Source organism: Suricata suricatta, chromosome 10 (genome assembly GCF_006229205.1).
Source record: "Suricata suricatta isolate VVHF042 chromosome 10, meerkat_22Aug2017_6uvM2_HiC, whole genome shotgun sequence".
NCBI lineage: Eukaryota > Metazoa > Chordata > Mammalia > Carnivora > Herpestidae > Suricata > Suricata suricatta.
Window position 1 is genome coordinate 123,907,313 of NC_043709.1, and position 25,728 is coordinate 123,933,040.

The 25,728-nt window shown below is 39.8% G+C and overlaps 1 protein-coding gene across 2 annotated transcripts in view; it reads left to right on the forward strand.

Annotated features, from left to right (window-relative positions):
* The first annotated feature begins 1,880 nt into the window (after positions 1 to 1,880).
* APBB1IP (amyloid beta precursor protein binding family B member 1 interacting protein) overlaps positions 1,881 to 25,728 on the forward strand; it is a 66,704-nt gene continuing 42,856 nt past the window's right edge. Inside the window, exons 1-7 of one of the 2 annotated variants that reach the window (XM_029954382.1) lie at positions 1,881 to 2,220; positions 5,679 to 5,750; positions 10,684 to 10,771; positions 14,120 to 14,412; positions 15,680 to 15,757; positions 22,554 to 22,713; positions 23,861 to 23,982. In XM_029954382.1, coding sequence (XP_029810242.1) covers positions 2,209 to 2,220; positions 5,679 to 5,750; positions 10,684 to 10,771; positions 14,120 to 14,412; positions 15,680 to 15,757; positions 22,554 to 22,713; positions 23,861 to 23,982 — 825 coding nt within the window. In that variant the 5' untranslated portion in view covers positions 1,881 to 2,208. Of the gene's footprint in view, positions 2,221 to 5,678; positions 5,751 to 10,683; positions 10,772 to 14,119; positions 14,413 to 15,679; positions 15,758 to 22,553; positions 22,714 to 23,860; positions 23,983 to 25,728 lie in introns of those variants that run through there. The other variant, XM_029954380.1, reaches the window with a different exon arrangement.

Genomic DNA, 25,728 nt, shown 5'->3' on the forward strand with positions numbered 1-25,728 from the left:
TAAAGATGTGTGTAACACAAGGCTCTTCATTGATGCCGACTGCCACTGAGTCCTCATTTCTGTAAAGCCAAGAACTGATAATCACAAGAAAAAAAGTCATAACCTTTTGATTTTATACAGAAGTTGTTAGGAGCACTTTTTTTAAGACCCTTTTTTAAGACTTTTTTTTAAAGACTACTTTTTGTGAAAAAGACCGCTTTATGAAAAATGCTTATAAATGCATTATTGTCTATTTTGTTTATATACAAAATTGTATATGTAATGAGTAAATATTTTCATTTTAGATATTTCAAATAACCCCTTTAATACTATTAGGCTCAAAATTCAGTTCATGACAAGAGAATATAACATATATGAGAGGAGTACTTGAACATGTCCCTATGTGTGTTCATTTCTTATTTTACAGATTACCAAGTTCACATTTCAGAACATGAAAAATAAAAAATACAGCATCATCAAATATATACATACACATAATTTATTCTCTATTTTGAAACCCAGTACAAGCCAAAAACAGATAATTCTATGTAAATAGCAAAACACATATATATTTTAAATTATATGTTTAAGTGGTAACAGATAACCTGATATATTACTATCTAATTAATCTGTTAAATTTTCATTTAGAATTATGGTATAAATCTATGTTTACAGGATTAAAATTAATTCGATATAGAATAAAGAAATAAGACAGAAGACATAACTTGTTTTTACTTTCTAAATAATGGTTAATTAACCTACTGCTTAAAACATTAACTGACTTCAAATTTAATTAGATAAAAAGAAAGCCATTTATAATGTCACCCAAATTACATGATAGCTATTAGATTTTTCTCAAAGCAGCAAAAATTGTGAGCATGAGAACTGATTGAGACACAAGTAGATATAAGCCCCAATGAAATCTTTGTGTTTACCAAGAGAGTTTAGCTGTATAAATTTAAGTGTTCACTCATTTAGCACTGAAAAAAGTAAACTATTGCTGTAGTGAGTGAGGTTCCACAATCCTACAGCTGTGACAGCAGCTTTAGAAACAGACGTTTTGTGTAAGTGTCCTAATAGTTAAGGGAGCCCTGGGATTTAGCAACCTCCAAGGACTGTCCAGCCCTGGAATGCTGCGTGTCTGAGTGCAGTGCAGTAAGATCCACATCTGGGCATAGAAGCTGGATTAATGGAGTTTTCTGTGTGGTGTGAGACCTCTACCTTAGCTGACTTCTTCCAGCTAGGCTGGGAGGTTATTTATTCTCTGGGCTTTCAACAAACCATTTTTTTAAAGCTTATTTGTTTATTTTGAGAGAGAGCACATGCACTTGTACATGTGTATACATACATGTGTGTATGTAAAAATATGAGTGAGGGAGGGGCAGGGGAGAGGGAGAGAGAGAATCCCAAGCAGGCTCCACACTGTCCACACAGAGAGCCTGACTCAAGGCTTCATCTCACGAACTATGAAGATCATGACCTGATTGGAAATCAAGTCAGTGATTTAACCGACTGAGCCATCCAGGTGCCCCCAAAGCATATTTAAACACAAAGATGATTGAGACCTGAACCTTACTTAATAACATCTCCCAGTCTGGAAACAGGTTCAAACACAGTATCAAAAAGCATGAGTGGCTCAGTCAGCTAAGCGTCCAACTCTTGATATCAGCTCAGGTTGTGATCTCACGTGGAACTCAGCCCCTATTCTGGCTCCGTACTGGGTGTGGAGCCAGCCTGCTTGGGATTGTCTCTAACTCTCCGCACTCCCCTGCTCACACACTCTCTCTGTGTCTCAAAATAAATAAATAAAACATTTTTTAAAAAAAGCAAATTATTCCTTTTATTTTACAGACAAGAAAACAAACCTAAGAGGGTGAAATACCTTGTCAAGTTTGTTCTTGGGGCCAGGATTTATTGATATGGTTGCCAAGGGCAGCGGACTGCAAATCTCTGTGCTGACTGTGAAGACACCATTGAAGTGTTGACATGAGAGCTGGATTTTCAATAATAATCAGGATTTTTATGAAGGATACATGGATAGGGAAGCATATGCAAAGACAAAGAGAACTTTTTAAAGCCTCTTCAGACAATGTCAAGGGCTGCTATGAAGGACTTTGAAAAAAAGACCGAGACCTGAACTCTTGGCACTTACTTCATCATGATCACCATGGCCTGTTTTTAAGCAAGAAAGTGACACACTCTTATTTGCATTTCAGATTCATCAAAGTCATGGCGATGATGGTGAGGCTTGAGCAGACGATCTAGGAACTGGAGGTGGGATGAGTGGATGAGGGGCTGAACCAAGGCCTGACAGTGAGCATGAAGGAAGGGAGAGTGCTCCACAGGAAACACCGACAGGATTTTTTTGTTAAACTATTAGATGGAAGAATGGGAGGAGTCAAGGACCAGGCAAGGTTTCTAAATTGGACTAATAAGTGAATAATGACCGCTTGCCAAGTTAGGGCATGTGGGATGAGAATTCACCAAGAAGGGCAATAATGATAGAAGTGCCCATAAGATACTGAATGGGCTATTTTTAGGCAAGCTACTCTGACAGATAAAGTAAGGTCTATCCCAATCTAGGCCCAAAATTATGGCTGGAATTGGTAATCTATTGTGTGGATAGATTTTTAAATATGTAGATTTGAATGTTACCTGTGAAATTTGTATATGTGGAGAACAGGGGCGCCTGGGTGGCTCAGTAGGCTGAGTGTCCAACTTTGGCTCAGATCATGATCTCACAGTCTGTGGGTTCAAGCCCACTGGCAGTGCAAAGCTTGCTTTAGATTCTCTGTCTCCCTCTCTCTGTGCCTCTCTCTCTCTCACACACACCCAAAACTAAACATTAAAAAAAAAAGATTTATATACATGGAGAAGAGAAACTACTTGAGGGTGAAAACTGAGGCTTAGGAATTTGAGCCTTAAGGAAATACTGAGCCTTAAGGAAAATTCTGTTGTCATTCAGGCATTTTCTCTGAGGTAGAATTTCAGTCTGGGTGTGCAACCTTAACTACCCACCCCTTTCCTAGCTACTCCCTTCCTGCCAGGAAAAAAAAAAAAAATCAACAAATCGATCTGGTAAAGTATTATTCCAGTTTTTCTTAATCAACAGTTTGTCATCGTTCCCCAGACCCAAAACGAACTCAGAAATTACGTACTCACAAAAAGATGTTAATTCCACCCAAGCATGATGTGCACATTGCTTGTTTTGCAATCCGTTGCCTCAGTAAGGCTGCTCCACCCCTGCTCTTTTGGATTGCTAACCCGAATAACACTCTGGGGCTGCCGGGGCTGGGTGTTCTCTTTCTCTCTTTGGCTCTCTGTCTTTTTAGTCTTAATCTTGACCTTTGGAGGATACCACAGAGACAAATAGACACAGTCCTATTTTTAATGCTTAGATGTGTAGTATGTGTTTACGTGATTACATATATATCCCTGTAACTCTTAATTCTGTCCATTCCAAAAATAAAGTTTTCTTGAAGCAAGGGTAAATATGTAAGATGATTGAACTTACAGATTCATCCAAATTTATGTTTTTTTTATTTTCTTAAGTATTTATTTTGAGAGAGAGAGAGCAGCAGAGGGGCAGAGAGAGTGAGAGGAGGAGAGAGAATCCCAAGCAGGCTCTGTACTGTCTGTATGGAGCCCACATCAGGGTACAAACTCACAAACTACGAGATCATGAACTGAACCGACACCAGAAGTCCAATGCTTAACTGACAGAGCCACCCAGGCGCCCCAGTCCAAACTTATGTTAATAAAGGCCCTTACCTCAAATGTCTCATTATTTTCACCAAGGTTCCAACTCTTTTAAACTGTGATTCATTCAAAAGCAGATTTACAGCCTGATTTTGAGGTTGACTCCTTTTAATAATCCAGTACCAACAGACTCTAGGGGAAAGGAATGGAAGGGCAGGGGAGAGATTTTTACCAGATGAACGGAAGAGTTTCAGCAGAGGTCATGAGAATGCTGTTGTTTTGAGTTATTTCTGGCTTAGGTGTGTGATTCACTCCAGCCCGTCCTTAGCCTGCTATGTATGGGTGATGTGTACAGGCTGAGAAGCTAAGGTCTTTGGATTCAGTAGGTTTTTCTGACTCATCATCATCACATTTGACTTTATTCTTCATCATTTTAGTGTTTTTCCGAACTCAATGATTTAAGAGAAAGCATTAATGGCAGGGTTCTTTTTACTAATATCTGTCTTTGTTTTTCTATGAGTTGCTTTTTTGTTTTTGTTGTTTTGTTTTGTTTTGTTTTGTTTTTTGGTAACACTGGCAGGCACTTTTCAGATCAGTAAATAAATTTTTTTTCCATTCTGAATGGATTACTTTTCTCTTATGAAAATTTTAAAATGTGTTAGTGCTAACATTCTTTTTTAAATTGAAATATAGTTTACATGTTAGTGTCAGGTGTACAAGTTAGTGATTTGACAATTATATACATTATGAAATGTTCATCACAATACTCTTAACACTTACTCCTAACTTTCCCTGTTAATAATAATTCACCCAAAGGAATTTTTAATTTTGTCCCATTGTACTGCATAATGTTCTGATGAAAATAAATTCACATGAGTATTTCTGGAATCTTATTATTTATCCTGCTAGTTTCCTCTTATTAAAGTAATAAATGGGGGCACCTCAGTGGCTCAGTCAGTTAAGCATCCAGCTTTGGTGTAGGTCATGATCTTGTGGTTTGTGGGTTCAAGCCCTGCATCAGGCTCTGTGCTGACAGCTCAGAGTCTGGAGCCTAAATTGGATTCTGTGTCTCTCTCTTCTCATGTTCCGTCTCTCTCTCTCTCTCTCAAAAAGAAATAAACATTAAAAAACTTAAAGTAATAAATGAATCCTCCATTACAAGATTTTGAACACCAGATGAGTTGTTTGAGAGGAGAGTGTGTGAAACCAGGAGTACTTTGTTGGCATAAATTCTTTCCTTCATCTTGTAGGTAATTTAAAGAAGGGAGGGTATGGTTCAGATGCTTTGTAAGCAACTGGGAAGAAATAAAACCACCTATGAGTGGACCCTGGTATTGCTCCCCCTCCCCAACCAGGAGCAGGACCTGCCTGCAGCACTTTCCCTCTCCGACGTGATAAACACTAACCCAACAACCTACCTAAAATGAGATCTTCCCTCTTTGTTATCCCATCTTTGTTCACTGATGCTGTGTTTGCATCCTCCCTGACTCAGACTTTCACACATGGACCCACACCTCCGTACCACGTGTGGTCTGACCCTAAGCATTTACTGAATGGCTTCCTTGGGTTCAAATACATGCCTCCCTGCCTATGTACATGTACACCTGATTCTTTCAGGTGTGCCTGCTACTTAGGAATGTGCTTGTTCCATGGCCTCACAGTCATCTCTTGTTTTAACTGAAGTACCCTTCCTTGGCCAACCCAGTTTTGTAGCTACCGCTTTGTCCACTTTACCCCATAGAGACTAGTTTAGTCTGAGAAAAGCGAGTCCAACTCTCACTCTGAGAAAGTTCCTAAGGCTTGGTTGAGTCTTGGACCAAGCAAATTGGAGGGGCAGGCATGGAGTTTCAAGGCTGAAATGAACCTTTCTCTCCATAGCCTTCTCTTTTTGACTGACTTGCCCATGAATATTTCTTGGGGAAAATAAAGAGAAGAGACAATTATTCAGAGACCAGGCTTTTATTAGATTGCTTATACCTGGCTGTGTTTCCATTTTTCAGATGGGTGAGTCAAATGAAGATATAGACCAAATGTTCAGCAATTTGCTGGGAGAGATGGATCTCCTGACGCAGGTAAGATCCCTTTTAACTTTGAAATGAATAAAAGATGGGCTTACAGAATTTGATTTCAATATGATAAGAGAGCTATCTTTAAAAACAAAAAGAACTGGAAATTGACAATATTGTATGTAATTTATGTAACTATAGTAGACGTGGGGAATAAAACAAAGCTGTTTTTCTGATTATAGTCTCTTAGTTCAGTTAACACATTGGTCACATATACGTTCTGTATGACAGTTCTCATGCTCATCATGTTCAAATATTAGCCAAAAGAGGAATTTTCCCCCAAGCAAACCCTTATAACCATCACCACTGAAGTATTTCTCCTGCAGTTACTTTTATATAAAGCCTGGGTGGCTCAGTCAGTTAAGCATCTGACTCTTGATTTCAGCTCAGGTCATGGATCTCACAGCTCATGAGATCAAGCCCCACACCAGGCTCTGTGCTGACAGCACAGAGCCTGCTTGAGATTCTCTCTCTCTAGCTCTCTTTGCTGCTTCCTGACTCATAAGCACACACTCTCAAAATAAATAAATTCATTAAAAAAAAAAAGAGTAGCCAAGAAAATCACCAGAATCTTATACTAAGATTCTTTACCAATCTTTGAGGAACTGCTACATTTTAAAAGATCAGTGGGAGTTATCACGGCTTCTGATTAGACTGTAAGAACTTAGTCCTCTCAGAGTAGCATGAAGACCACTGAGGCAGCTTCACGTCTAGGAAAAAGCTACTGGCACCAGAACTAGATTAACTCAGATCTCTGCCATGTTGGGCCAGTTATTATACTGGGTCACAAAGTCAGGTAAGCATTAGCGTATCTTGTAGTGTTGTTATAAATGCTTCTTTGATTCAGAGCATAGTCATCTAATCACTTTTCACATAAAATATTATAATAAGAATAATCCAATAGGGCTAAATAAGAGAAAGATCTTAAAGTTTTCCACTAAATAAATTCGGAATAGTCTATATTTTTAAAAAATACTTATTTCAGGAAAAGTAAATCAATTTTAGTTAGCCTCTACTCAGATTTCGTGTAAAAATTCAAGAAAGATTAAACACTGGGAAGGAAGAAACAAAATATGAGACAGTAAGATGAGAGGGGTGCTGAATAACAATGAGTGTTAGGATGGTAACCACACCCCATCAAGGACGGGACTTTAACGCCCACCTGGATAGGGCAGGGTGGAGTGACCATCTGTGGTCTCTCTCCATTCACTCACTTCTGCTCCAGTCGGAGGCAGGACTGTTCTGATTGGTCACAGTCTGGGAGTTTGGCAGGACCACAGCTGAGTGTTGTTACTCTAACTCAGGAGTGGGGATGGGGCCCCTTGGAGCGTCTTGAACCTGCCTCTACTCCAGGGCCTTCTGGCGCTTCCCCTTCCTTTATTGTGCTCACATGGCTACAGTCACAGGGGTTGCTTGGCTAATAACACTTCTAACAGGTAGGCCTCAAGATTTCACAGTAAAGAAAAAAACCCACTTTGTTCTTGAGTTTAAAATCTAGGCTTCATTTTTGGCCATTATTAAGTGCACTTTGACCTTACTGGGTGTTTTCTGAGCCATTAGAAAAGATGTATTTTGATCCTCAGTCGTCAATTTTGTACATGTTCTGAACACTGCAGTGTGAAACTGCCGTGTGGTTGAGATGGTTAGATTAACCACAGGCTTCCTAATTTCCCAAAAAAGCAAAATTAGAGGAAATTAAAATGTAACAAGGTGATTTTTAACTTTTTTATTTTGAAATGATTTTAAGCTTGGAGAAAAGTTGAAAGAAACTACAAAGAACTCCCATTTGGGGGCACCTGGGTGGCGAAGTCAGGCATCCAGCTCTTGATTTTGGCTCAGGTCATGATCTCACGTTCATGGGGCTGAGCCCCCTGTCGGGTTCTGAGTTGAACATGGAGCCTGGTTGGGATTCCCTCTCACCCCTCTCACTCTCTCACACACACACACACACACACACACACACACACACACACGTGCGCGCATGCAGTCTCTCTCTCTCTGAAATAAACATTAAAAAAACAAACAAAAGCCAAAGAATTCCCATTTACTTTTCTCCCAAATTGCTCATTCACGTTACTCCATTTGCATTATCATTCCCGATGTCTCTCTTTCCACACATTTACATGTGTGTTATATGTACGTGTATATATATTCACATACATATGTGTATTTATGCATATAGAAACTATGTAGATGTATGTATATCTATGCATAGACATAAAGGCTAGAAACCAGTACATATACTAACTGGATTTTTTATGCAGAAGGGGAGCCAAGCCATTTCCACGATTTGTATGACAAAAATTTAAATATACAAATATCCAGAAAAATATGAAAAAGAAGAGGTAATGATACATGAATACAGATTCATGAAACATATTTAAATCCAACTATACAAGAATTTAAAATATGCTAAAAGCTATGTTTTAAAGAAGTAGAAATAAATTGTGTTGGGATGATGTCCAGAAAATGAAAAGCTAGGGGCGCCTGGGTGGCTCAGTCAGTTAAGCCTCCAATTTCGGTTCAGGTCATGATCTCATGTTCGTGGGTTCAAGCCCTGCATCAGGCTCTGTGCTGACAGCTCAGAGCCTGGAACTGCTTCAGATTCTGTGTCTCCCTCTCTCCCCGCCGCCCTACTCATGCTCTCTCTCTCTCTGTCTCAAAAATAAATAAAAAACATTTTAAAAAATGAAAAGCTGAATTTCTATGTCATACCTTACACCAAAATGAGTTCAGTTCCGTGAGTCAAAGATCTCAATATATGAACTATACCCATAGACGAAAACATGAGAGACATGTTTAATCTTAAGATAGAGGTAGCTTTTCTGAGTGGGATATGACACCCCCAAGCCATAAAAGAAAGAAGGAAATAAATATATAAAAAGTTTAAATATCTACATGGCAAAAAACAAATAAACTCTGAATTTATATTGATCCCAAAAATAAATAAAAACAACAAAAACAAAACTACTTTATTGGTCAACATTGGAAATTGACAGAGCATTAACTCAGTGCTCTGAAAACTGGTTAAAAAAAGAGAAAGAACCAGACATTTGCCTTAGTCTTTCTATACTCCCAGTCACACCATTCTTGAGACTAAACAAATCATTGGTGAGAGAAAGTTCTTCTGTATAGTAAAATTCCAATTAAACATTGAAAAGGAATGAAGAATTGGAAAGTCACCATTATACAGCATCTGGTGAAACACATTTTCAAGTATATGACTTTTAAGGTTAGTGAGTACAGAGGAATGCTCTCAGTCTTTAGTTGTTCACATATCACCTTCATGATTTTTGCCATGTTGCAACCCTCTGTCCTATTATTTTCTTGATGTGTGTCATTAATTGGTTTTTAAAATTAAACTTTATCTCAAGTAGATTAGATGTTCTAATTTAGTTTTTTCATAAACATCCAAAAGAGATTCACGAGAATTTAAATTTTAATTGCGTTTTTGTATACCACCTAAATTATTCACAGGCCACACCAGACACATAGAGAACATGTCACATTTTTTACTTCATCTTGGGTTTTGAGTGACTTTCCTAGGCTAAAGGGAGTTCTTTCTGAAAATGAATTCCCTGTCGTTTTTTTCCTTCTCTCTAACTGGAATCCTGTTTTATCACACATGTATGCTTTAATATTTTATTAGAGAACTACTTCTTTGAATAGCATAGTAAATTACATCCTGAGCAAAGATTAACTGTATACCCTAATTGTGATGTTAGACTTCTTAGTCACAGTGAAAGAGCTCATTAATGAAGTTCTTAGTACTTACCTTTGTTCCCATTGTTCATTCATCAACTTCCTCTCTTCTCCACAGTTTTGCTTATTCTGTTTTTCAGAATGAATTCTGGAGCTGCAGTCACTTGACCTTACACTTTATCCTTAATACTAACTTGCTGGGATTAATTTTTTTAACTCCTTAATTAATGGTCTTTTTTTATTTCTACTTATAATTGAGCATCTCCTATTGTTTTATTCTCAAACATATAATGATTCATTTCCTTCAGACATTTAAGACGTGAACAAGGATATTATTTACCAAATCCAATTAACATCAAAGGTTGCACTCACTGTCATGAATATGTTCATGTGAGAATGGGGGTAATCACCTCTCAAACTATAGACATAAAAACATTTTTGGAAATTTATATTGTATATGTAATATAACTTTCAAATCATGGGGGATGTCGCCTTTTCAATCCGAAGCTGTTATTTACAAAATTGATAACTTATTCTGCCTTGATTTCTTTTTAACAATTAGTTTTATTAGATAAGAAAAAGCATAAGGGCTCCTGGGTGACTTATTCAGTTGAGTGTCCAACTTCAGCCCAAGTCATGATCTTGAGGTTCACAAGTTCAAACTCTGCGTCAGGCTTTGTGCTGACAGTTCAGAACCTGGAGTCTGCTTCAGATTCTGTGTCTCCCTCTCTTTGCCCCTCCCCAGCTTGTGCTTGTTCTCTTTCTCTCTCAAAAATAAATAAAAACATTTTTAAAAGATTTAAAAAAAAGAAAAAACATAATATTTTACTATTTAATGGTAGACTCATCCTGAAACAACTTTTATCTTCCAAGAGACTAGACATTCCTTTTCTTTGATGTCATTACTTAAGTCCTTACAGAATTATATACAGTTTGTGTCACAAATGCACCATTACAGATTTTTTCTGTTATTTCTAAAACTTAAGTATTTCATGCTCATCATTCTCCATTGACCTCTGTTTTAAGGTATAGCTTGTAGAACAGTTTTGATGTTGTAATTTTCTGTAGGGGTGAAAAATCATGTAAAGCATTTTTCATGTAAGAATACAGTTTTTAAAGAACATGTTTGGAAAGGAAATGTGTAAACAATAAATGACTTTTGACTTAGTGATTAAAACATAACTACAGACATGTTCGCGTGGTGAATAACTTTGGGGACGGGGATCTATTTTCACAGAGTTTAGGAGTTGACACTCTTCCTCCTCCTGATCCCAAACCGCCCAGAGTTGAATTCAACTACAGTGTGGGTTTTAAGGATTTAAATGGTAAGCAAAATAATTTCTTTTCTTAAGTAATTTGAAATCATAATGACTAAAATCTGTATAGAACTATGATTTGAAACTAAAAGTGTGAGGAACCTGGACATTTTAAACTCTTGAATTTCAGATTGTGTTTTATGGTGTTTGGATTAAATTGGGGTCCGAGAAAGTATTTTTGCCTACAATGAAAGGGAATGCTATCTTGCATTTATATAAAGTATCAAAGCTATTTTTCTAAGTAAAGGGAGTTTCATGTTATTACTCAGCCCTGAGAGTAATAAGATACAATAGTATAAGAAAATATTAATAAGGAAATATCCCTTCAAAGATAATAATGAACTATCTGTTTCAGAATGATTGATAATATATGTATGGGTACTTCATAATATTTTTAATTGATCTATAATTAATATATATTTGCTCTGACATTTTTATCTTCCCTGAGATCATCACATTATTTTATTAACAAAAATGTCTCTTCTTATTTAGAGCAAAGACAATCTTTAATCCATGTGCTATTCAAATTGCAATGAATCTTGAGGTAATCGCTTCCAAGTTAGTGAGAATTCACTGCAACTCTTGAAAAAGATTTTCCAAAGATGTGCAGTACCCACCAAAAAAATAAAAAACAAAACAACAGAGAAGCCTAGTTACAGAAATCCAGAATTCCAGGTTTTTTCCTGTCACTCACTGGGTTTCTTTGTTTCTGTTGTTTTCAAACTTTTTTTATAAACTTTTAAATGCCAATGCCTATATCTGGATAAATTATAATATATCTCTTCTGACTTCTTTTCCCACCTTCTTTTCTGTTTGCCACATAAATTTACTATTCCTGGTAGTCATTTCCATTGTAAGATTGAATGATGGTAACATTCATGGCATTTCAAGAGAAGCAGTACACGTTGGTAAAATTTATGACATTAATAAATAACATACATTTGCAGATATGAACAATGAGGATTGGCCTCATCACACTCACTGTGGCTGAGTGCTTTAATCAATTCAATTAAAATTAAGAATCAATCGATACTGCACTGATAGTCAACTCAACTACTGCTTTCTAAGCACTCAGTACCTAGTATCCAGAAATTACGGAAAATGACAGAAACAAAGAAACCCAGCGATAACATAGTAATGTTTAAGTACAGTAATGAGAAACGTGTCATTAAGAAAACAAGATGTATACATGTGGCACAATTTGGGTATAGGACAAAACCATTAAAAACTACTGATGTGTACTGAAAATTAAATATGTTGGTAATTTGAAAAGAAATAAGGCATTTTACTGTTTTCACTTAAAACATTGCTAAAATGAGTTAAAAATATTTTGCCCAAAGTCAAAGAGTTCGTGATAGACTTCCTAACAGACCCCATTGCTGTCTTATGCCTCAAGTCTGTATTGCTCACTTCTGTATCGATAGAGTTAAGATTATGATTTGCTTTAGAAATTGTTAATATAAGAACTGTTGTGGGAACTCTGTCCCTAAAATTTTTACAAAGTATTAAAATCATTTGCTTATATGGTAACAGTCACAATGTAATTGCTGACATTAGGAAATTATGAATATACTTCATTTGTTCTACATATATTTTCTTTGAAAATTTTTATATTACTTTAACTTAATTTTATGAAGAAGTTAATGCAAAAATGGCTTAGAAGAAAGTAAATCATTTTTACACAGTTAGGAGACCCACACCGGAATCCAAGTGCTCTACACCAGAACTGCTAGCATGAGTATAGGATGCTACATGGTGTTTCCTTTGCTGATGTGTATTATTTCACAAAGCTTCATGGTTGTTGGTGACTGAACTGCATTTCTTCATTCCAGTTCATCCTGCACATGGCAGGTGACTCTTCATCCTCATGCACGGCTTCCATACTGCACGTCCTGTGTTCAGTACATTTGCCATCCAGTGAATGCCTGCTCAGCAGAGCGCTCCTCTGACACTGCTCATTGACACCACTCCCCCCACAGGCCCTGTGGTCTATCAGCTTTCAGGATGGCATGTCTGATCACACATTGAAGAAATTCCAGTGAGAACTGTCCTTCCTCCCCCTCACTCTGAAAATCCGTGTCTGTACTTCTTTAAAAGTCAACTCTCAGCTCACCGTCTTATGAAGGCCTTAGCACTTAACCCCAATTCTTAAAAATTATTTGCTTCTTAACCTCCTGCTGATAATCATTAATCACTCTTTCTTTGACTGTGAGAGTTTCTGAAGTTGGATGGTGTGCCTACCAGAAACTCTGTCTTTACCGCAGGTCTCAAAGCATACTTAGCCCCAGTTGGTTGAAACCTACTTTCTTCCAAATGTATTTATCATTGGTACTCTGACTGTTTTCCTAAGACCTGGGGAAAACTCCCCTTCCATCCATTTCCAACATCTCCCCTCCCCTTCTTTTCTAAAACTCACAGATCTTGCACCAGAATATATAAGAATTCCTACTTAGGCGAGGCGCCTGGGTGGCTCAGTCCGACTGTAGCTCAGGTCATGGTCTCATGGTTCATGGGTTCAAGCCCCACGATGGGCTCTGTGCTGACAGCTCAGAGTCTGGAGCTAGTTCAGATTCTGTGTCTCCCTCTCCCTCTGCCCCTCTCCCACTCATGCTCTGCCTCTGTCTCAAAAATAGACTATAAAACAAAAAAAAAAAAAAAAAAATTCCTACTTAGGAACTAATCATGTGCATGGATCTGACTTTATAGCTAATCTGTGAGGGTAGAAAATAGATTTTTCTCCTTTTATGGGGGTGGGGAGTGGAGGAGAAATTCAGCTTTGTTGAGGTATAATTGACAAAATTATTAGACATTTAAAGTGTACAATGTGATGAGTTGATGTATGTATTCATTGTAAAAGGATTTCCTCCATAGATAGAGTAAATTAACACACCCATTGGGGCACCTGGGTAGCTGAGGCCATTAAGTGTCTGACTTTGGCTCAGGTCATGATCTTGTGAGTTTGAGCCCCATATGAGGCTCTGTGCTGACAGATCAGAGCCTTGATCCTGCCTCTTTGCCACCCCCCCCCAACTCTGTCTCTATCAGAAATGAATAAATATTAAAAAAATTAACACATCCATCACTTCATGTATTTACCCTCTTTGATATTGTTGTTGAGAATATTTAAATTCTCTCAGCAAATTTCAGTTATATAACAGTATTATCAATGATGGTCACCATGTTGTACATTGATTCTATGTTATACACTGTATTCTTTCACCAGCCTCTCCCTGTTTTCCCCACACCCCTGCCACTGACAACCCATACCCAAATATCACTCTTAAAAATGACCTTCTTTCTGTTTCTCCAGGTACAGATTGTTACTTTGATCATTAACGTGATGATTTTTCCTATCAGAGTCCTTAAATGCACTGGAAGACCAAGATTTAGATGCTCTCATGGCAGACCTGGTGGCAGACATAAGTGAGGCGGAGCAGAGGACAATCCAGGCGCAGAAAGAGCCCTCTCAGAATCAGTATCATCCAGCACCGCTGGACGTGCCCGATTTCAGCGGTGCAGCCGCTCTTGATTACAGAGCAAATGCTGCTGCCACCAGTGTTCGCCAGTATGAGGATGACCTCCCGCCTCCGCCAGCTGATCCCATGTTAGACCTTCCACTGCCGCCGCCGCCTCCGGAGCCTCTCTCTCAGGTAAGCGTGTGGGGCAGGAATGGCAGGACTCTTGACCTTGGCTACCCATGGCCTTTCTTCAAAATGACAGTTACGTTCATAAGTATCTGGATTTCTGAGATACTTAAACAAGGTTACTGAGCACGTTCATTGCAAAGTTAGAGTCCTCCTTGAAAAGACACATTGGTGTGGATAAAGAACATACCAGGGCCACATTCAGGAACTATTACAGCTCGGCGTACGTTTGTATTTGTGCCAGCACTCCTTGATAGTACTCAGCCTTTTAGGGAATGTTTTATTAACTTGGCATGAACGGCGCAACTGATTTTATGTCATGTCTGTGTCCCTGGTGCTAGGCCAGTACTTAAAGAATTGAAAGCATTCCTTACATACTTCTGAATTGAACTAAATGGAATTTTGTTGAATTTGGCTGCCCTGTTAAGCAGGACAAATCTATCTATGAACCATTTGTAGTGTCATAGTTGGGTGGAGTGGGGGTGGAACATTTACTTACAGAAATCAAAGGGTTTTAGGGGTGCCTTGGTGGCTTAGTCTGGTAAGCATCCAACTCTTAATTTCGGTTCAGGTAATTTTCCCAGAGTATACAGTTGAGACCCACATTGAGCCCCGCATTGGGCTCTGCACTGTGTGTGGAGTCTGCTTAAGATTCTCTCTCTTTCTCCCTCTGCCCCTCTTCCATACTCATGTGCTCTCTCTCTCTCTCTAAAATAAAGAAATAAAAAAATAATCAAAGAGCTTCAGGCTCATAAAATATTTCACTCCCTTTTCTGCCTGCTCATGTGTGTTTGTCAGTGTTTTCTTGGTGAATTATAAGTTTGAGTTTGAGTCTTAACTTTTGGAAAGCTTAAGGACCCCTTTAGGAATCAAATAAAAACTAAGACTCCCGGAAAATGCGCCTGATCCGGAAGAACGTACGTAATCTCGGGGAGGGCTCACATCCCTGGAGATCCACGTGCAGATTCCGCCAGTTAGACTCCAGTTCTGAGCCACTCAGAGATTTCTGTGGACTAAATAGGTGAAGCTCTTTCAGAGTCATCGTTTTATCTTTGAAGTTACTATTTCTGAGACACAGAGTGACTGCTTTCTCCGTCTTTTGGTGGAAGATTTTTGTTGTGGTCATTTAAATTCTGAAAATCAAACGTGAAATTTAGTGCCTCCTAACACAGCCTTTTGTCAACACAAAGCAGCTAAGACATTAGCCATGACCCAGGTGATTTCTCCCTGCTGTTCTCTACTGGATGGTGTTGAATGTATTGCTGTTTTACAGGAAGAAGCAGCAGCCCAAGCCAAGGCGGATAAAATTAAGCTTGCATTGGAAAAACTGAAGGAAGCCAAGGTCAAGAAGGTAAACTGTGAATCACTCTGCATGGGGCGGTTAAGTTAATGGCATACTATTATGCTTAATGAAAAATAAAAAAAAATTTCTAGTGGTGTTTTCCAAGTAGGTGTAATTTTTTTTTAATTTTTTGGACAGATAATTACATAGTTATTCTTCCTGTGACATCAGTTGGCTCATCTGTGATTGATAAATAGGGATCTCTTTAATATAAATGTGGAAGTTTCTAAATTTCCACCCCCAGGGCTCCCTTCCCAGGAGGCCCCTCCTGGGTCTGCTCTCATGTCTTGTAACAGCAAGTGGCGCCACCTTCTGGGCCCATCTAACTGGGTCAGAGCTCCACTTTCGGCGGCCTTGCCTTAGTCAGCATTTCCACAGTTACTTTTGTACATTTTTCGTAACCCCTGAGGCAGCCTCCAGCCCCGCTGCCCGCCCTAGATGTCCTGGTTATTTCCCAAGATCCCAAATGTTTTGACTACTGCTCTGGGTTCAAAGTTGCATCTATTTTGAGTGATCTGTCTAATCCTGTTCTCCCAGTAAGCCTGCAGTTTCATTGTGTGTCTTCTGTAGACTGTAGACTTTCCAGGAACACATGTATTACATTATAACAGAAACACATGTATTTAACCTCAGTAGAAGTGCATTCCTAGTAACAGTTAAGTGTTAATAATAGTTGATTTGGTAACTTAGGAGAAAGATGAAACAGTCTTATTTCACTTCCTGAAGCAGATGCCATGTCTGAAACCACTTAAGATTTATCTCTGGCTGGGTAACTGTTCTTTTCACAGAGCGTAAGACCGTTTATTCCTGCCGTGCCTCTCAGGGTTCCTTAAATGAAGGTGTTCAACACGTGGTGAATGATACTCAATAAATAGTCCTTGACTATCCCTGGGTCCAGACGTTCGAGGTTCATCTATGAGAGGCTTCCCAGCTCAGTCTGGTTCCATTCATTCCAAACATGCATGAGCTTCTTTACCACTATTCTTCCCTGTTCTCTACATGTGATTAAATTCTGTGATCAGTTTTTGGAATCATGTCCTCAGCTGCCTTGCCCTTCTGTCCCCTTATACTCACCTCATTAAGCCCTGGCTCAGTGTAGCTCTCCTCCTACTCAGTCTGGCCCTCAGCAGTGCCTAGGCCTCCCAACAATGCAAGCACTCTCCTACTGACCTAGGAAATGATTTCTACCTGTTCTGTCCTTTAAAACCTCCAAAACCTCTTTCCACATCCACGGTCCCGTTGCACTGAGAAAATAGCAGGACTCAGAAGAAAGGTTCCATAGGCTTCCGACACACTTACCTTCCTGCCTGCTTGCACCTGTGACATATAGTCCATAGTCTTTCCTGTAACTGTGGCTGAGCTGTCTTGTTTCTGAGACCAGCCTCGTATGTGCTCCAGTTCCCGTCCTGTCTTCTCACCCCTCCTGTGCTAAAGCCTCCCATGATGCCCCATCCCACACAGAAAAGCCCAGTCCTCACAGCAGTGTAAAGCCCCTAGGTGGTCTGGCTGCCCCGTCTCCCACCACCTACCCCGTTCTTGCTCTCTGCTCTCACCACTGCTTTCACACACTCCAGGAATGCTCTGGCCTCAGGACCTTTACACTTCATAGTGTCCTGCCTCAAATACTCTTCCCCAGATGCCGATGGGCTTTCTCTTCCTTCCCTGGGTCTGGTCACCTGCTCAGTGAGGCCTTCTGATCTGACATTGCACTCACACACCTCCAATACCCCCACCCCGTCCTACTTTCTTTTTCTCCTCTGTGCTCATCACCATCCAAGATATTATCTCCTTCTCCTACACCTCCTCCTCACCCCCACAGAAGTTCCTCCAGGGATTTTTGTGTTTTCTTCACAAACACATCCCCATCTCATAGAACAGGTGCTGGATTTACAGATATACACCAGCTCAGGCAATGTCTCTTCCTGTGTAGAGTTAAACTCTAGAAAAGTAGTAAGTGTTAGGAAGAAAATAAAGCAGAAAGAAGTAATGGAGAGTGTGAGCCACTCCTAGGTGGACCTAGTGATGAGGGAGGTCTCTCTGAGGAGGCAGCACTTAAGCAAAGACGTGGGCAGCAAGAAGAGGCCAGCCCCCCCTGCATATGGTTGAGGGGTGTCCCAGGCAGGCTGGGTGGCCATTGCTCAGAGAGCCATTGAGTAGAAGGGAAAGTGGAGGAGGAGTTGAGGTCAGAGAGGCAGGCTGGCCACACAGCCTCACAGACCCGCGAAAGAGTCTGGAATATATTTTAAGTGTATTGGGAAGACATTTGAGGGGTTCTAACTGGAGATATATCTGGTGTTCAAAGATCATCCTGGCTGCTTCATAGAAAATAGATTGTGGGGAAAGAATGGCAAGCAGGGTGACCTGCTCTACAGCCCACACTGGCGCAGTGGCTCACTGTCCATGAACGTGGACCACAGTGGGTCACTGACTTTACCTGTAGGGTAAAAACACAGAAGGAAATGAGTTATAAAGAAAATTCACTATTACTTAAACTGTTTTAAAACACTGAATTGTTTATAAAAAGGAGGCCACATTGGCTCTATTTTCAGAGGGGAAGTGAAAAGAGAAGTCAATTGGTAGATCAAAAGGTCAGACAGCTAGCTAGTTCAGTCAGTTTGCTTCGACTGGAGGCTGAGAGACCAGTAGGAGATGGCAGCTGTTTACTGCAGTGTGTCAGAAAACCAGAGAACTTCGACTGTAGTTTAGGTGAGGTGAATTGTAACAGTAAACACAACGCCCAGCCTGTCTTGATTCAACAAAGATTGTCAAACAGAAGCCATTCTGATCAGTGGGAAAGGGAAGAAAATTAAGCCAAGTTGTACATATGGTCTGATTTCAGATGCTCCAAAAGTATTCCTTAAAACAGAAGCATGTGAGCACAGAACATTAAGGAAATAACAGAGACATGCTGCACATTACTAACACAACTAAGATGTGCCCACACATAGTCTACAACATGGAAATGGAGTCTGTTTGAAGTACTCTACCCTCAAGTACTCTATAGGGTGTTGACATCATTTTGGATTGCGAATCATGTACACACAGCTTATGTTACAAAGCTTTTGGAACTGGAAATGGGATCAGACTCACTCATTAATGTCATGTGTTGGCTCATTTGCTTTAAAGCTCCGTGACACAGGAGAGCAATTCCATGTGTCAATTTTATCATGGAAGCAAAGAGAATGTATATCATAAATGATTTAGGCCTAGGATAGTCTTTTATTTAACAACTTGAAAAGAAAAAGAAGAGATGATAAAAACCATAAAGTCCTTACTATAACAGATTAGAAAGGGTAGGGCTTTTTTTCATCCTTGACTCATTCTGCCCTGTATCAAACAGTGCAGATAGGAAAAGCGCTCTGCTTGCTAAATCACGTAATGGGGATCTGGCAACAGTACGTGTTAGTGTAGCTACTCTTCAGCTTGTAAAAGTGACAGAAGCTGTGAAGAATAGTAAATACAATTTCTTCTTCTGAAAGTTGCCAGCCTTCTCTTGTTTTTGTTTTTCTTTTCCGAGTTCTGTAATTGTAGACATTCATAACTACATGTGGATTAAATTTAGTTTGCAATTTCTGCCAAAAAAACAAAGAAACCAAGTTTCATCACTGTGAAATTATGTGGTTTAGTTTTTTTCATCTATCTAAAAGAAACAACACAAAACATGAACATATGTTTTCTTTTCTCAAGAATATCTAAGCAAAAATGAAACATGGTCCAACATCATTAATTTTTCCATCACAGAGATTAAGACTTCTAAATCCTCACATTGGCCATGTTTCTTAGGACATGCAGCTACTCCACATCAGTAATTCTCAGCAGAGGGTGAGTCTGGGATGCTTCATCAGTTTTAAGCGTCCAACGCTTCTTTTTATTTTTTAAAATATTTTTTATTTATTTTTGAGAGGCAGATAGAGACAGCATGAGCAGGGGAGGGTCAGAGAGAGAGAGGGAGACACAGAACCCGAAGCAGGCTCCAGGCTCTGAGCTAGCCATCAGCACAGAGCCCAACACGGGGCTCGAACCCACAGTCGTGAGATCATGACCTGAGCCAAAGCCAAACACTTAACCAACTGAGCCATCCAGGTGCCCCTTAAGCATCCAACTCTTGATTCCGGCTCAGATCATGATCTCACAGTTCGTGAATTCAAGCCCCGCATTGGGCTGTGCGCTAACAGTGATGAGCCTTCTTAGGAGTCTCTCTCTCCTTCTCTCTCTGCCCCTCCTCCACTCTTTCTCTCTCTCAAAAACAAATCAACTTTTAAAAATATTTACAAAAAATACTAATAGTACTAAAAATACTTGCAAAAAATACTAATACCTACTAATAAGTGGGTAGGCCTTCCACAGAAAATACATCATAATAAAGCCTGCTATTTGAGGATTTTGTTTTTTCCGTACAACCCTCCATGCTTCATTCCTCAGGTCAGAGGAATGTGTCTTTGACTTTGTGGCAGCTGGGCCTATCGTTTTAAATACATCAAAGATAAACATATAGAAAGAAAGCAACTCTCCAACAAGAGGTTTCTGGTCTACAGGTTTTATAAGTTTTCAAGGGAGAAAAAGTATTTCGCCAACAAGCCTGGACTAAAGGTCTAATTTGAGTGATCCTGCGGAAAGGATAGGCACTTTTACTGCCCAGATGTCTATGTTTTGTTTTTAATTTTTTTAATGTTTATTTATTTTTTGAAAGAGAGAGATGGAGAGTGAGGTGGGGAGGGGCAGAGAGAGAGGGAGAAATAGGGTCTGAAGCAGGCTCTAGGCTCTGAGCTATCAGCAAAGAGCCCGATGTGAGGCTCAAACTCACAGACCATGAGATCATGACCTGAGCCAAAGTCGGATGCTTAACCGACTGAACCACCCAGGCGCCCCTGGTCTATGCTTTGACTCTCAGTGCATAGCTGTTGAGAAGAGAAGGCATGTACCAACCTGTGGTCCCTACTGGCCCCTCACCGAGATTTCTCTCTCCCCCCATACCCTCAGTTGCTGTCAGTAACTCCACATAGTAGTCACAGGAACTCTTCATCCTGTTTCCTACAGAACATTTTCAAGATCAGATTAGGTGGAAGTAGGACAGAAGAGGCGGTTTCTCAGGGGCTCAGAACCTAACCCAAACTGTTGGGGTGGAAGAAATGTTACTGACTGTAACGTTTCTCCAATCCTTCACGTTTTTAATAGTGATAAGTCTCATCTGTGAGTACCCAGTACCAACCCTAGACAAACAGAATAGGCAGAATTTGTCTTTATCTGTTTCACACATCTCTTTTCAAGTCAGAACAGAAATTTAAGCAAGAGTGATATCAGGCGGTTCTGGTTGGCGATGTTTCCAGGAATTCTCTGTATAATGTGTGTAGCTGCAGACGCCACAGGCTGATGGTCCGTCGGGGCAGTGTTGTCTGGAAGGGAAAAGGCAGCAAACTCTTCTTCTGGCATCACAATCAGAGACAGACTCCAACGTGATTGGCTCTCACGAAAGTTAATTCCCATGTAACTAGGCAGGATCAGAGATCTTGGTAAGGACTAACCTGAGGACCCGGGTCTTTCCAGAAGGAGTTGTAGGAAATCTTCCCTAAACATATGTGTGTAATAAATTGGGGCTCAGTGGGCACATTTCTGCTGTTCCTTCTGAAGACTGGCTCTACAGCACCATCTTAATTCCTTCATGAATGAATTCTGCCAGAGGCATGGTCTCTCTGGGATGGGCTAGGGGGGTTGGATGATCTAATAACTTTGACAAGTTGCCAGGGAAAAACCAGTGAAATCCTATGTCCTTATTGAAGATTAGTAAATTCTCCCACCAAACCCTCCAGACTTGGAATGGGATAACTACCAATTTCACTGTGAACTCCGTGCAGTAGAATTTTAAAAAACTGTAATGAAAAGTAATTTTGATCATTCATTTGCCTGCATGTCTCCGTAATTGTTTTTACTTAACCTACATCTAATGTCAAAGATACTCAGCTGTGACACAGCCTACAATGCTCCCGTAAGGCCCCTCAGTGTTATTGTATTGCTATGTACTCCTGACCTTCAAAGAATTGTAGTTTAAACAACTTGATCTTTCCTATATCTTATAACCCTTGCTTTGTGGGGCACCTGGGTGGCTCAGTCGGTTAAGCCTCCGACTTCAGCTCAGGTCTAGATCTCACGTTTGTGGGTTTGAGCCCCGCATCGGGCTCTGTGCTGACAACTAACTCAGAGCCTAGAGCCTGCTTCTGATTCTGTGCCTTCCTCTCTCTCTCTCTGCTCCTCCCTGCTCATGCTCTGAATCTCTCTGTCTCAAAAATAAATAAAACATTAAAAAAAAAAAAGAACCCTTGCTTTGCATGAAATAGGACTCAACTCCAGCTAAGCAAAAGAGAAGAATTTATTACAGATACACTTTCAAACAAGAAATGCTTCTGGGCTCCAGGATGAACTTCAACAAGTATAGAAAGATATCAGGGGAGCAGGCAATCAGCACTTCTTTGATTCTGTTTGTTCTCTGTCCGCTTCACCAGAATACAGGGTCTCTGAAGGCTGGACAAGGACTTTGTTTATTATGTTTTTTCAGTTTGGGTTTTTTGGTTTGTTTGTTGTGTTATGTTGTGTTGTGTTGTGGGTTTTTGTTTTTGTGAATTGGTTTTCCCACCTCCATATTCTTAGCACCTTAAGCAGTACTGAGCATATGAGTGAGTTCATATCAAGTGACTTTGCAGGACACATTCTTTCTTAAATTCACAGAAATAGTAACAACTTTGAAACCTTAATCTTCATGGCCTTCTACAGTTGCTGAAATTTACTGGCTACCCTGTGGCTTTATCCTCAGCTTGTCGTCAAGGTGCATATGAATGATAACAGCACCAAGTCGCTGATGGTGGATGAGCGGCAATCGGCCCGAGATGTTCTAGACAACCTTTTTGAGAAAACCCATTGTGACTGCAGCGTAGACTGGTGTCTTTATGAAATATACCCAGAACTGCAAATTGGTAAGTCCCAGCCCAGCATTAGACTGTCCTCCAAAAACCCGTGGGTTTGCTTCATTTTGGCTTTTGGTCTTATTAAGAAGGATTTTGTTCAAGATTATCAAGATTTCCCACAAATCACTCCCCTTATGGCAGATGCAGTGCATGCCTCTTCACTCCTTTGTGGAAAAGAGCCTCAGATTGTAGCAAGTGGCCAGACCACCCTGGGGCATATAAACACTATTATTGCCACTGCTGTTTGGTTGCATAAGGAAAAGAAAGTGGTAGGATGCTACCTCTTACTGCCTGTTTAGTGCATTGAACAGATGGGGGTGGTGGGCCTGGGCATCTGGAGGCTAATGTCTCTTCAGAATTTGCATCTTGAAACTATAGTGTAACTCTGCCGTATATCAATGTTCTTTCCCCTTCCACCATCCCACTCACACTTTCTCTAGTTGAAGAGGCTCGGCTCCAAAGAGCAAAGGACAGTTGGTAGAATTGGAGGGAAAAAAAAAAGGTGAAAAAGCAATTAAAGAAATACTCTTGTTACTTCTCATTGTTAAACTCACTCAGAACGGTTGCCTCTCTCAGGAGAGCTTGGTGCCTTTGAAGCTTTCAGTGAATTTTTTTTTATGAAGGAAATGGTGTACCCTGAAAGAATCTCTTGAGGTATTTTGCAACTCTCTGAGTCAAATAGAGAAATGAAAGCCTTCCTGTATGTTTAGGTTTGGTTCAGATACGCATGTGTTGTTTTTAGTGTCTTAGGGGGTGATATTTTAGAGAACATATCACATGTCTCATAGTTTCCCTCAGAGTTATTTAGCCAATTATTGCTTCATGGTCTTCCTTATGGATAGGATGTGCACCTCCATCTGAGACTCTTTAAAGTAAAAAATAAAATTGCAAATAAGAAAAAAGTACCGTGGCTGGCCAATATCATGATATTGTATAGTCATCTGCCATGGGTTTTTTAATGGAAAATAGGTTGAAGACCTGACACTGAAGAAGAAACATAATAGGGGTGTTACAATGTGACATCATGGAAGAATTAGAAATTCCTAAAAACCAATGAGAAGAATGACGCAATGTGTTTAACTCAATACTAGCTTATTTTTCTGTTGTAAACCCTAATGTCTTGAGTTGGAAAGAATGCTTTTCCTTGTTTCATTAGAAAGGATTTTTGAAGACCATGAAAATGTTGTTGAAGTCCTATCAGACTGGACAAGAGACACAGAAAATAAAGTGCTGTTTTTGGAGAAAGAGGAAAAATATGCTGTATTTAAAAACCCCCAGGTAAGACAACATGTATATAGTTAAACTATATGAAGTATGGAGGATTTTTTTTTAAATGTCACCTGTGTACTAACAAACATCATCCTTCCTCTCACGAAATATCGCAAATATATTCCTTTAAAACACACACACACAAACTAGGGGCACCTGGGTGGCTCAGTCAGTTAAGCTCCTGACTTTGACTCAGGTCATGATCTCACAGTTTGTGGGTTTGGGACCTGATGGGCCTGCATCAGGCCCTGTGCTGACAGCTCAGAACCTAGAGCCAGCTTTGGATTCTGTGTGTCCCTTGCTCTCTTCCCCTCCCCCACTGGTGCTCTGTCTCCCTCCCTCCCCCTTCTTTCCTTCCTCCCCCCTCTACCTCTCTTCCACTCTCCCTCCTTGTCTCTCAAAAATGAAAGTTAAAAAAATTTTTTAACTTAATAAAAATACACAAATGTAACTCTAAGGTCATATGTAAACTATAATAGGCCCTTGAAGGATTCAGAAAGAAAAGAAGCCATTTTGGTTTATTAATTCAATGTACCTTGATGCACTAAGGGTCATGAATGCTTCATGTTTTAAAGACTCTTTTTTGTTGTTGCTAATACTTGGTGCTTATTGATGCTGGGATTACTAAAGAGGGCACCTGGAAAATGTACAAATGTACAATTTATTGTGATTTAGTTCTGTGAACAATCTACGTAATCAAAAGCATTATTCTCCGGGGCATCTGGGTCGCTCGGTCAGTTAAACGTCCGACTCTTGATTTCAGCTCAGGTCATGATAACGAGCTCCACTTTGTGCTCCCGTGCTGGGTGTGGATCCTGCTTAAGATTCTCTCACGCTCCCCTGTGCTCTCTCTCTGTCTCTCTCTCTCAAAAATATTTTTTTTCCCATAATATTTTATTGTCAAATTGTTTTCCATACAACACCCAGTGCTCTTCCCCATAAGTGCCCTCCTCTATCACCACCACCTCTTTCCCCCCTACCCCTTCCCCTTCAACCCTCAGTTCATTCTCAGCATTCAATAGTCTCTCAAGTTTTGCATCCCTCTCTCTCCCCAACTCTCTCTCCCTCCTCCGCTCCCCCTGGTTCTCCATTAGGTCTCTCCTGTTTTCCTGCTAGACCTATGAGTGCAAACATATGGTTTCAAAAATATATTTTTTAAAAAAAGCATTGTTCTCCATATTTGAGAAAGTTTCCTTCAAGTCATGTATACAAGGATGTCACGGAAATATAGGCCTTTTCCCACTGTGGCTCCAGCCCACTGTAATTGCATCAGGGTCATTAAGTCTTTTTTGGAAAGTCAAAGAACATTAGACACAAACAAGATTGTTGGGAACATCCAGGCAACCCTTATATTTTACTGGTTAAAAAAACTAAGTCCCATATCACCAGAGACAGAAATAGAAGGATACTAGAGCAGCTTTCTTGTGAGAAAATGCTCTTTCCCCTGTCCTGTGCTTTTTCTAGGTTTTGTGGTGGTGCACTGACAAGAAAGCAATTAAATACTCTTATCTTTGACAAATATTGAAGAATAAAAGTATGGTTAACGAACAACACAGTGCGGGGGGAGGTAGGGGCACTGACTCCCTGTGTAGTTGAAAATCTATGTACAACTTAATTACTAATAGCCTGCTGTTGACTGGGAAGCCTTACCAATGACATAAACAGTCAGTTAACACATATGTTGCATATTAGATGTATTATTCAGTGTGTTCTGACAATAAAGTAAGCTATAGAAAAAATATTAAGAAAAAAATT